General features: G+C 37.0%; 1 protein-coding gene across 1 annotated transcript; it reads left to right on the top strand.

The window, feature by feature from the left end:
- The first annotated feature begins 931 nt into the window (after positions 1 to 931).
- On the top strand, positions 932 to 11,309 carry LOC127646700 (growth/differentiation factor 5-like). The gene is made up of 2 exons (XM_052130519.1): positions 932 to 1,909; positions 6,531 to 11,309. Exons 1-2 carry the CDS (start codon positions 1,216 to 1,218, stop codon positions 7,391 to 7,393), a joined length of 1,557 nt encoding a protein of 518 aa, XP_051986479.1. The 5' UTR covers positions 932 to 1,215; the 3' UTR covers positions 7,394 to 11,309.
- The last annotated feature ends 2,661 nt before the right edge of the window (positions 11,310 to 13,970 follow it).

Here is a 13,970-nt window from a genome sequence, read left to right as displayed (position 1 = left end):
ACCAACAGCAGTGTGAATGACTGGTGGAGTGCATGCCTAGACGCATGAAAGCTGTGATTGAAAATCAGGGTTATTCCACCAAATATTGATTTGCATTATTCGAGATCTGAAAAAACTGCATTTTTTTTTTTGTTATTTTTACTAGTTGTCTTTTTCTGTAAATAAATGCTCTAAATGAAAATATTTGGAATTTAGGAGAAATGTTGTCAGTACTTTCTAGAATAAAATAAAAATTTTAATTTTACTCAAACACATACCTATAAATTGTAAATTCAGAAAAACTGATAATTGTGCAGTGGTCTCTTCATTTTTTCCAGAGCTATATTACTTAAAAAGCAATCACTTTGGGTGAGAAACAGATCAATATTTCAATCCTTTCTTACTATAAATCTCCACTTTCACTTTCACATTCGGAAAGGTCTAGCCACCATTCACGTGCATTGAAAGCAATAACAGCTAAAATATTCTTATAAAAATCTTCATTTCTGTTAAGCAGAAGAAAGAAAGTCATACACATATGTGATGGCATGAGGGTGAGTAAATGATCAGAGCATTTTCATTTTTGGGTGAACTATCCCTTGATTTGCATAACAAATACAATTTAATTAGCATATCAGATCTAACACTTGGCTTATATAGCGAGGACCCTAACTAAGCTTCATTGAAGTGACCTCATACAAAAGCTTTCTGGTTTTATGTATTCAGTGAGTCATGCTTTAAGAAGAAATATTGCACTTCAATAAATCTGGACAGCATGACATCAGAGAGTAATTAAGCTGCTTTGTGCTGGAATTCCGTTTACAGTTCCTGCGCTCAGGTTTGCGCACAATTCAAGCACCTGCACATTTCTGTGAGTGCGCGCGCGCTGTTTTCACTGGACGATATTTAAGGTCTGAGAGAGGAGGAGAGAGAGAGCGAGCATTACGCCATCCTTCCCTCTTGGATAAAGTTGGATTTAAACAAGTCTCTCATAAGATATCAAGCAGAACCGCTGGACATCAAGGTGAGCCACAGAGCTTTTGTGAATGCACTCTTGGATCTGCGCACCGGACCAAGCTGGATCACTATGATTCTGACGAACGCGGCTCATAGCAATGGTTTGCACAGAATAATTGATCAGGGATTTCCGAATCTCAATTTTGACTTCTACAAACCCGTTCATGGTAGAGCTGTCGTTCATTTCTCCATTACAAAAACTCCAAGGAAGATCAGAGGATGAAAGTTTTGACTAGTCTCCCTCTTTTATTCGGCTGCTGGACTCTTTTATACCTAGACTTTATTCCGCAAGCGCTCTCTCTTACCGGAGTGGCGGCGCAGCGTTCCGGACACCGAAACACCGGAGCGGACAAACTCAACCCAAGCGCTTCACGGGTAACGGTGGCGCGCAACGGGACGACGCCAGGAAAGCCATCTGTCAACGCGAAGATTTCTCGAATCAGGGCTGGGCCACCTCCGATTAAGGGAGAGGCCAAACCAGTAACAAATGCACAAAGCGGCCGTGCCACGGTATCTGTCAATTTAGGTTCCAGGGAGCCCCTGCGCTCTTGGCAACCCAAGGATGCGGCGCGGGTTGCACCCGGCGCGGCATCCTCTTCCAGCATCCAACACCAACCAGGACACAATAAAGGAAATGCGGGTTCTACGCAAAAATCCGCGGTGCTTTCGGCGATAAGGGCAGGACAACCCAAAACAGGGATGATGAAAATTGTCGCACCGGCTCCGGCGCAGCTGAGAGCGAAAGCACCAGTGAAGTTGGATGGGAGCGAGGCGCCCAAACACCCCTTGGTGACGCCACATGACTACATGCTGTCCCTGTACTGGTCACTGACCAGTGGAGAGGTCAATACTAGTGTCCTGCACGAGGCTGGGATGGCCAACACCATCACTAGTTTTGTAGACAGAGGACATGGTATGGTATAAACGTATTTATATATTTGTGTTTATTCATGAGTCATTAACCACTGTCAGACCTATGTTGCATACATAGCTATTTTTAAGTAAACCAACAGATTTATAATTTTTTTTTTTTTGGAAAGGCTCACAGTATGCTTAATGAATTGATATGACTTTTTTCGATAAATATAAATAGTGCCTGTGTATGAATTTATTTACAATTTCCACATTTACATTCCTTTTATTTTTCTTTATATGTATGAGTTGGAAGAAAAACAGCCAACAAGTACCCCTCATATGGGAACTCCTACTGTTTGAAAACCACCTCAGAACGCACCTCATAAAATTGCTAGAGAAAATAAAAAGAGTGTGCAAAGCTGTAATCAAAGGGGGCTACTCTGAAGAAAGTCAAATATACACTCACTAAGCACTTTATTAGGAACACTATTGTCCTAATAAAGTGCCCATCACGGTCTTCTGTTGTTGTAGCCCATCCACTTCAAGGTTCGACGTGTTGTGCATTCTGAGATGCTATTCTGCTCACTACAATTGTACAGAGCGGTTATTTGAGTTACCGTAGCATTTCTGTCAGCTCGAACCAGTCTGGTCATCCTCTGTTGACCTCTCTCTCATCAACAAGGCGTTTCTGGCCACAGAACTGTCACTCACTGAATGCTTTTTTGTTTTTGGCACCATTCTGAGACTGTTGTGTATGAAAATTCTAGGTGATCAACAGTTACAGAAATACTCAAACCAGCCCGTCTGGCACCAACAATCATGCCACGGTCGAAATCACTGAGATCACATTTTTCCCCATTCTGATGGTTCATGTGAACATTAACTGAAGCGTCTGATCCGTATCTGCATGATTTTACACATTGCACTGCTGCCTCACAATTGGCTGATTAGATAATTGCACAAATAAAAGTGCTCAGTGATTATAAGATCGTATTGATCAGTGTCAAAAATGAAATTATTTATTAACATTGGGGCAATATTTTCTCCCTTGATTTGAGTTTCCAGGGCATTTGTTTTTACCATTATGAAAGCCTGTGATATAAAATATATCAATAATGTCAAATCCTTCAGTTTAATCAATTTATTAACCTAAATTCTCTATCTGAGTAATTATAGTCCTATCTAACATCTAACATCTAAGATATGCACTAACATTTATACCTGAGCCTAGAATCAGAAATTAGGAAATATATATGCTGTTACAAATAAAACACAAAAGATCTCATTATGTGATTTTTTTTTTTTTTCTTTCACGTTTTGAACTTTGGGGGAATTTTTGTCACTTTTAGTGGCATTTTTGCCAAAAGTCCCTGTTCATTTCTGACCCTGGTTTTGATTTTATATAAAACTAAAAATGCAGTTACTACATACTGTACATGTAATTCCCATATTCCATTTGTGTCATTTCATAGTTTTGATGACTTGACTTTTGTTTTAATGTGTGCAAAATATTAATTATAAAGAATGAGTAAGTATGAACTTCTGAAAGTGAATATTTCAGGTGCTGTAACTCGCCATTTTTCATCATTGTTTAGCTATTTTGAAGTGAAAAACTCCTGCAATGTGACAAATTAATTTTGTCATGTCAAAATATTCCACTGAGTCTCTCAATTAATATGAGGTCATAAAAACTGCATGTATAATGACTACACAATGGTTCTAAAATGAGATGAAGTATCTTTGGAACATCACACTGCAAGAAACTGCTGTCACGCATTTGAAGTGTATTACATTTATATTAAATTGTCCTTTTGAGTTTATACAAATGAGAAATCAGTGGATATCTATTTGGAAAACATGTTATTCTTGTTTAGTAAGGCATGACACACTAGTTATTCAGCACAACAACGTTTTTATCCAGGTCTCTATCCCAAACCAACTGTGTCAAAATGCATCTGGCATCCTTTTTTTCTTTTTTATAAATCAGTTTTATAACAGCGTGGTTTAATATGTTTAGCTCTTTTTGATTTGCACCTTGTGTAAAATGCTCTTTGCAGATTTGTACTGTAGTTACCTCATCATCTGCAGGCAGCTATATGAAATGCATATAATGTTTCGCTCACTCAAAGGAATAGTTCACCCACAAATATACTTAATTTGACGATTTTTTTTACTCTTATGTTATTCCAAACCTGTATTATTTTCTTTACTCTGTTTTAACACAAAATGAGAAATTTAGCAGAATGTCCACGCTGTTGTTTTCGATAAAATTCAAGTAAATGGTTACTGGGGCTATCAAGGGCAAAAAATGACAAAAAAGCACCGTAAAAGTAGCCAATGTGACTCGTGTGCATTATTCCAAGTCTTCTAAAGCCATACAATAGCTGTGTGTGAAATTGAAGTCATTGGTCATTAATAATCTTATCCTCCACAGAAGCCCTACAATCTCATTTTCAGTTGTGCATATTCAAAGCGATCTGTCACAAGACACCTGAGAATCAAAGATTTTTGACCTGGGGCAGTGTATTGAGGCATTATTTTTTTAATGTTCCCAAGCACGAATGAGATCTGAGAGTCATATAGACTTCTTTAATGGTGTTTTAGTGTCCTTTTTTGGAGCTTGATTGTCACGGTACCTATTCACCTTCATTGTTTAGACCTGGACATACAAAACATCTCTTTTTGTGTTCCACGGAAAAAGAAGGTAATTTGGGTTTGGAATTGGCGTGATGCTGAGTAAATGATGACAGAATTGTTCATTTTTGGGTGGACTAAGTACAAAATTCTTCAGCGCATCTGTACACACACACACATTATGAGGACTTTCCATAGACATAATGACTTTTATACTGTATAAACTATAGATTCTATCCTCTAAACCTAACACAACCCCTAAACCTAATCATCACAGAAAACTTTCTGCATTTTTACATTTTCAATAAAACATTGTTTAGTATGATTTTTAAGCGATTTGAATTATGGGGACACTATAAATGTCCTCATAAATCACATTTATAGCATAATAACCTTGTAATTACCAGTTTGTAACTTACAAAATTGTCCTCAGAAATCACAAAAACACGCACACATGCACCCACGCACGCACACACACACACACAAACACACAGCTAATCAACTGCACTCTTTCTGCCCCTCTCCATGCAGCTCAGACGGTCTTTTCCAGCCTATGTTAGTCAAAGCCATATGTCATGGTGGTAGGCCCACTGGTAAATAGCTGCAGGTTGATAATAATGCTGTGTTTACAGTATGTTGTGGTCTCTAGGCCGAGGTTGTCTGGTTTCAATAGACTTTTGAAAGCAAACTGTTCTTGGATAAAATGAAACCTTTGATTTTTACATTGCACTGCTTTCATATTGCATTGCATGCTGAAAGAAAGCACACAAACAAAATGTGTGATCTTTCCTTGTAACCCCTAAAGCAAAAGTATAGCTGATTTGTTTTAAGAAGAGATCAGAGTGATGAATACATTTTTTATTTTACTCAATTTAAAAATGACACAAATCTTCCTTTACAGAAAAGCACTGTGACAGTACCATGGTACGGTGATGTATCAGATGGTAATACTATAGTACTTTGATATACACAATGGTACTGAATGTATTTACATGGTACTCCAAGATTAAACATGGTTAAACATGTCCAAAAACCAAAGCATTTCCGAACATTATGGTATTACCATGGTGACATGTCAAAAATATGGTAATACCATGGTACATTGTCCAAAAACGTTAACACTGTACCATGGTAGTACCAGAATATTACATCCAAAATTAATGGTTTTACTGTGGTACCATGTACAAGAACATTGTATTATCATGGTACATGTCCAAACATCATGGTATTACCATGGTATACAGTATGTTCAAAAAACATGTTAATACCATGGTACCATGTCCAAAAATGTGGTATTAAAATGGCACATGTCCTTAAAATATGATATTACCACAGTACCTGCTTAAAAAACATGGTAATAGAATAGTAACTTGTCCAAAAACATGGTGTTAACAGATCACCATGTCCCAAAATTATGGTTTTACCATGGTAAATGTCCAAAAACTTGGTAATACCATGGTACCATGTCCGAAAACATGGTAATACCACAATATTATTTACAAAAACATGGTAATACCATGGTGCATGTTCAAAAAACTTTGTATTACCATGGTACTATGTCCAAAAAAATGGTATTATCATGGTACATGTCCAAACATCATGATATTACCATGTTGTACAGTATGTTCAAAAGCATGGCAATACTATGGTACTATGCCCAAATATGTGGTATTACCATGGCACATGAAATATGATATTAACATGGTACCTGTCCAAAAACATGGTGTTAACAGATTACCATGTCCAAAAATCTTGGTTTTACCATAGTACCTGTCCAAAAAAAACATGGCATTTGGCATTTGTAAAAAATGTTTTTTTTAATTACAATAATATTAAAATATATATATTAGCTTAGTAACCTGTCCAAAAAATATCATCAGATCAAATCTAAAAATCATGGTAATACATTACTTTTCAAATAATTAAAGTGCAGGTTAATAATTTGCTTAACCAATAAAGCACTAGAAATGTATTTTGTCATCATATTGTCATCAGTTCACAATATACAGACTATTCCTATTGAACTTTGACCTTGACTTTTGCAGATGACCATGTGACCCAACTGCGACGTCAGAAGTACCTCTTCAACATCAGCTCCATGGAGAAGGAGGGTTTGTTGGGTGCAGAGCTACGCATCCTTAGAAAGAAAATTGTGGACTCTCGTAAAAACACATTTGCAGAGGGTGTGGCTTTTTTAAAACTATACTCCTGTGCCACAGGTAAGCACAGACCCATAATGCTCCAGTCTCGGCCTATTGATCAACACAGCGCTCCGTACTGGGAAGTGTTTGACATCTGGAAAGTGTTCAAGAACTTTAGAAACACCTCTCAGCTTTGCTTTGAGCTTGATGCTGTCAATCAAGGCCGACCACTTGACTTGAGATTGCTCGGCTTGAGTCGGTTTGAAAGAACTACTAAGGAGAAGGCCTTTTTTGTGGTGTTTGGGCGTACGAAAAAGCAAGGGCTCTTCTACAATGAGATCAAAGCACGTTCAGGGCACGACAACAAGACCGTCTATGAGTACCTCATTACTCAACGTAGGATGCGTCGAGCACCGTTGTCACGTGACAAAAAATTGCCCAAGAACCCCAAACAGCGGTGCAACCGCAAACAGCTACATGTCAACTTCAAGGAAATGGGCTGGGACGACTGGATCATCGCTCCTCTAGAGTACGAGGCCTTCCACTGTGATGGCCTCTGCGACTTTCCAATCCGTTCCCATTTGGAGCCTACGAATCACGCCATCATCCAGACTCTCATGAACTCCATGGATCCCAGGTCCACACCTCCTACTTGCTGTGTCCCAACCAGACTTAGTCCAATCAGTATTCTCTACATTGACTCAGCCAATAATGTGGTCTACAAACAGTATGAGGACATGGTGGTTGAGAGTTGTGGTTGTAGGTAGCGAAACATTTTCAGCACAGTGCATTGAAGGTAAACAGTTTATCATTACGTGTGTGTTTCCTGGGAATCAAACCCATGACCTTGTGTTGCTAGTCTTCCAGTTGAGCTACGGGAACATGAAAAGAAAATCGAACTAGGAAAAGTTCTGCAGACTTTCAAAAATTAAGCATAGCTTTAAGCACAAAGTTGAAACAGAAACCATTGATGTCTTTGACTTTCCAAAGGAGCCCTCAGAAATTCCAGACCTTTGTTGTCAAACATTCCGAAGGACATTCGACGAGCTAGAGAGACAATGCAAAAACTCAAGGGAACATCTCCCTGTTTGTTGGTCCATTAAAAACCAATGTCTATGAAACCTCCAAACAGCTTAGAGAAGCCATGTCGCTTTCTCATTAACCTCTGGAGGTTCATAAAATGACTCTGAGCAAATGTACAGACACTGTTGCTTTGACATTGCATTTTTATCTCTTTGTTTAAACAAACCTGTGTCGATGTGCCAATGAAAATATAGATGTCTTGTTCTTCAAAAATTCATGTAAACCACAGATTAGTTAATGGCTCCTGAAATCCCTTATCTTGAGATGTCTGGAGGCAAAAAATGAGAGATTTGTGAACTATTGCTGATGAAAGTACACCGTTACTCATCACTAGAGGTGAACAGTTACATGATTTTATAATGTCCTCAAATTATTAGCTGCTAAACAGAAGCATATTCTTGTTTTCTAAGTGTTAACAGAACTTGATTTAAAATGTCTTGTCGATATATGAATATGTGTTATTGTTGTCTTTATTGAGCTAAATGTCATGTAGTTCAATGCTAAGTAAATACTGTATGTTTATATTTAGTTTTTCCTTTTTGTTTTAAATGTTGCTATTGGTTGAACGGCCATACAATTTGATCATCTAATGAATTTGAACTCTACCTTTAAAGTAACCAATTGATTTATTAATGCATGGTCCTGCCTTATTGTGCGTGACCCATTAGTGCACATTATGCCAAAGAAAAAACAGCTGTTTCTCTTCATCATCTTTCATCATAATGTAATAACTTGCTCCCTATTTGAAATGAATCTCTTAAATCTTTGAATTTACTTATATTAAAGGTTACTTCAATGATAGCAAATAATGATAGATTTAAAGAAGTGTTACAATTGGTATACATTGAAATTCTCTCGAGGTTGAACTTGATCTTTAGCCTCCATGTACGGTCAAAAAGCCAAAAGTGGATGCCAGTGGTGTTTCAAATGCATTCACTTCTGGCTCCATTTCTATTTCCTCCATTTCACCCTCCAATAATTTCCCCATGGATAAAATCAAGTCCAGGGTTGCGAATGCCCTTTCATGTTGACTTTAACTGTTGGAATGAAGGCTAGCGAACATCTGTATTTTCTGTGATGATCCAGTTCAAGGTTACTCCCTTTAGGTTGCATAAGTTAACAGTAGAACAGTTATTGAAATGTAAATGGCCATTTCCTGGCATTTAAATGGTGCATGTGTAATTCAACAGCTATAGCACATTTGATTATGTCAGCACTTTCAGAGATAATTTACTTGTAAATAAAAATAAGCTTTAAACCTAAGAATCTTTGCAATGTTAGCTACTGGCAGTCAATACTCACTATAAACAAATGGACCCAGAAAAGCAATGATTTTTCTTTGCATAAAATTAAAATGACTGCAAATTTAGGCTTTGCTTGTATAATGGTGCTTTTGTGAAGAGACATTACACATTGTCCTAACCAGGCATGATGCAACAAGTAGTAGTATTTTATCTCTCCAACTGACAAGAAAAATGTGGTGTCATGTGACAAAAGCACAGCTAATTAGAACTTATTTGATGTTTATTGTACAGTTATATGGAGTAGAATTTTGGACTAATGACATTTAACTGTGGGCGGAGCTACTCGGAGCAACGCCACAGAAATAGAAACTTAGTGACATACAAAATGTCTTGTCTCTTGTCACACTTGGTAAGGGCAAAAATAGATTAACATGTTATAGATTTTAGCTTTGTCGCCTGAAATTTGTTCTTATCTCGGCTGGTTGGAATGTGGTGTTACAGTGCATGAAGGAGTAGCGCTGCTCAATCTGGTTTACTTATGCTATTTTGAGGTATTCGACAACCAAACTTCTAAGCAGAACTTCTTGAAATTCGTCAGTTAAAGTATCAAACATTTTCTTAAATAAAAATATGGTGAAATTACTTTTAAAACTGTTTCTCTGTTTGATTTTATGCAACTGAAGAACTTGAATATCGCACATGCATATGATTCACTGCACCCCATCTCAATTAGATTTTATGAAATGTATCGTTTCAGTCCTGGATGCTGATTGGTTAATGCAGCATTCCAGACGTGCATACTATATATTGTGAATATCACTGTGTATTATGTTGGATTTTTTTTTTTTTCTGTGCATTTAAAGAGTCATTTGGAGAGTTTACAATTAATTTCTATGCATAAGAAAAGTATTTACAGATTTTACAATTTGATGGAAATGCAAAATAAGACATTTATCGCATGATTGTTTTATTTACAGAATGATGTGTTGATATAATTGAATGTTCAGTTCTGGGAGTTCTTATGGGAGTTATATGTGTGATGCATTATTCATAATTGTGCATGGTTTTACATGATGTCATGAATGTGTGTGATTGGTTGTGTCTGTGTGCACCTGCATCTTCGCGCACATGATTAGAAGGAGCTCTTGCTATGTGCTTTATGTGAGGTAAGGCACTAAAGTTTGCTTATGTGAGGTAAGGCACTAAAGTTAGAATCTCGTATCTGGGTGTTGTTTGAGGTATTAAAGCTTAAAATACACATTACAAAATCCCAGTTGATTTTTAAACATGATTTAAAGCAATTTTGACGATTTATGTCTAAACTTTTCAGGTTAATTCTTTAGTTGTTCACAGTGTTGGGTGTAATGCATTACTAAGTAATGAATTACTGTAATTTAATTACGTTTTCATTGAAAAAAGTAAGGTAAGGGTTACTCTTAATTTTTTAGTAATTTAATTACAGTTACATCTGATGTAATTGTGTAAAATACTGCATAGACTCTAGAACAAACAGTGAGTATTTACAAATTTTAATTTAACATCTACTGTTAAAATATATGTTTTCCAATTGAATGCATTTTTTTGAATTGATTTGATTTATTTGAAAGAATTAAAAGAACAGTTTCATGTCTATCCTTACATTTTTCATCTGGTTGAGGTTGATCAGGGTTTTAGAAAGTAATTAATAATAAGTAATGCAATTACTTTTCAGAGTAAGGCATTACTTTAGTACAGTAATCGAATTGCACTGTAGAGGATGTAATTAGTAGTTAGTAATTAATAACTTTTTTAGAGTAACTTACCAAACACTGGTTGTTCAAGAGTTAAAAGTGTCCGAACACATAATTGGAATAAATGTGCCAAGGCCCGCGAGACAATGAGAAATGGCGATGATGATAATTCGTTGATTTTGTCAGAATTCTGACCGAACGCCGCATTATTGCGCTAAAAAGATAGAAGCAGCACAACTATAAGAACAGAACGCATGTGTCTCAAAATACGTTTTTAAAAGTTAAAATTTTCTTGACATGCGCCTAAAACATGCTGCTTTTGTGCATGACCCTAACATAAAAACATTGCGACAATAAGCAACAGTCAAAGTAGTCCGTCTAGCGCATGTTTACACAGAAAACAATTGAAAACAGCATCCAAATACTGACACAAATATGCTTTAGATGTGGTCTACAGTATGTAATGTGCAGAAAACTATAAAAGGTATAGTTCACATTGTTAGCCTATATTCTCTATCTCTAAATTATGTAATTGAGTGTTTGATTTAAATAAGGAAATATAACTTTTAAATTTGATATGTTTGCCAAATAATGTTTATATCATATTGGGTAAAAATATTTAAATATCACTGTATGGACTAGTATACTATATGACCAGTGATACTATATACAGTATGTGTTGTCAAACATTAATATAATTTTACACTATTTAAAGTGTAAAACTGACTTAATAAAACATTGTTTTAATGAAATATTAAGTCTGTAAAATTCTTAATATGTAGTCTCTTAATTGAAAGCAATAAGGACTTGATATTGTGAATTTTATCACGGCTGAAGAGGTCCATTATGTGTCCTGTCTAACACTGTTCTTTGATTATATCCTCAATATAGCACGGCCTCTCATGCCTTATTGCTTAAACCATGAACTGTATGGAATTTCTTCTTTCATAATATTAAAATGTCTGTCTAAGCAGAAACATGAACTGTTTGTAGGATTAGGTTTCGGTTGTCACTGTACATGGCCCTGGTTTGTGGCAAAGTGTCAAACTAGATCAGATTGTACAGGATCACACAGTTATACAGAGACGTGTTGTGTTTCCACATGTAAGCAGAACCACCTGCTCGCTTGGATTCCGGGGTAGTTTTAACCCGTGGAGCTAATTGAATACAACTTTAATTGCCCACCCATTACCCTGTGCAGATTTCACAATGATACTTTGGGAAAACTGACAAAAACATGTCTGTATTAACACTGGCCAATAGTCACTCACAACGTCTTTTACACTCTCTCACTTTTATAGAGTTCCTGTGGCTTAGTACGGAGAGCGTGTTTCCTAAACCATAATCTTTCCTTTCCCTCTGTCTTTCAGGCTTAACATTTTTGTTGGCTTGTTATCAGCTCTGGCAAGGAAACCTTGACTTTGACCAAACGCAATCTTATATTTCCTTGACAGATGTCTTTGCAATTCTATCATATAGCTGGCTAATATGTATTGGAAAAAGAAATTAAAGATGTAAGGACAACAGGAAAGTAGTGATCAAGGAAAAACAATGATTTTAGGATCAATTTGTTCTAGATGGGGGGAAAATGATAAGTTTAACAAGGTTATAAAACTCAAGAGGGAAAGTTAACACTGACACACACGAATTCTGGAGCTTGTGAACTGCACATTCTCAAAAATGTTCTATTCGAATCCAATATAGGATACTATTGATTTCAGTACCATAAAAAGTTATTTTCTCAGCAAGTTCACGACCCAAACTACTTCCTGACATCCTACCGTGTTACTAGGAGGAAATACTTGCTTTACAGGACCTAAGTGAACACACAGAGGGGCGAAATCAACACTTGTGCTACTTTAACGCACAGTACTTCAGTGCAAAACCCCTCGTCTTTTTCATCTCTCACTTAAACAGATGCTATACAGAATGAGCCATATAGTGCTATTTAAATGAAGTCATTTTCAGTCGTTTCTGGGTAAACAGGCCTTCTTTCTATGCAAATCAGTCTCATAGAATGCACAGGATTAAAAAATGTCAGCGCTTAACTTTGCGCTATTACCCCTGAACGAAGGCTGGCAGAAAACTCTTTAATGTATTTAATTTAAAAGGGATGTTTCTAGTGATAATGGCAGTAGAAATACTTCAAATGGTGGAGAAGAGCGTTTTAACTGGGCACATATTCAGATGTGTGGTGTTGTCAAGCGTACTTACAATTAAATCGCTTTGTTATAGCAAATTTGTATACGAATCCCTAAATCGCGTGGTAATTTAGACAAAAATTCTAAATAGATGTCCCTATTAGCGGGCATGATTCAATGAGCCAATACACATGCACACCAATATGCAGACAATAACTCCCAAAAATTAGCTGATTACAAAAATTAGACAAAGCAAGAGAAACGCATTTACATGAGATTTGAAATAATCAAGTTATTCTCTGTTTCTGAAGTCAACCAGTGAAGAGGCATGCCTGTTGTCTGTGACAACTCTTGCACACATTGGATAAGCCAGTAAGGACACCGGTAAGGTGTTTACATGCAGGGCCATGGCAAGTGGGGTGAAAAGCGGTAACGATTCTAGGCTCCCAAAGGTATAGGGGGCCCCACAACAAATTCTAAACTGTATTTTTAAATAGGAAAGTGGCCCAGAGCAATATATAGTCAGGGGGGCCCAGATTACCTTGCTACGTCTCTCTTTACATGCAACACAAAATCAGGGTAATGGGCAAAAATCTACCTATGTCGATCTGTAACCACACACATTGTCTGCACATTGCAGTGCTGATATTCTGCAGATTGGACGATACCTCTCCCCCTCCCCTCCCCCCATCGTAGAGATCTGGTTTTGAGAATACATGAAGAGCCTGATAGATCAATAGCATGCATATTTGCATGACTTCCATCACTAGATTTGGCAGCTGGTTCCATGCAACAATGCATTCCATCAGAAGGAGATGATTTTATCTGCCTCCTCCTATTTTCTATAACTAAATGACATCGGAACACCATGCAGAGATCTGTCATGACTAGACAAATTAGCGGCGATACTTCAGGCTTTAGCACACATCTGCTCATGGTACAAGACTGAGAGAGGATGTTCCAAGCTGTGGTTCTTAACTGGTAGGTCTCAGATCTGTTTTGACTGGGTTGTGGACAGGAGGTAACACAATGATGAATACAAATAATAAAATGGAACTAGCCAGGTAATTGTATGTTTAAAATAGCCAATTAAAGGAATATTCTTGGCTCAATACAAGTTGAGCTCAATCGATAGCATTTGTGGTA

Source organism: Xyrauchen texanus, chromosome 7, assembly GCF_025860055.1.
Source record: "Xyrauchen texanus isolate HMW12.3.18 chromosome 7, RBS_HiC_50CHRs, whole genome shotgun sequence".
Taxonomy (NCBI): domain Eukaryota; kingdom Metazoa; phylum Chordata; class Actinopteri; order Cypriniformes; family Catostomidae; genus Xyrauchen; species Xyrauchen texanus.
Note: the sequence above shows the minus strand (reverse complement) of the source record. Positions and strands in the feature narration are given on the sequence as shown.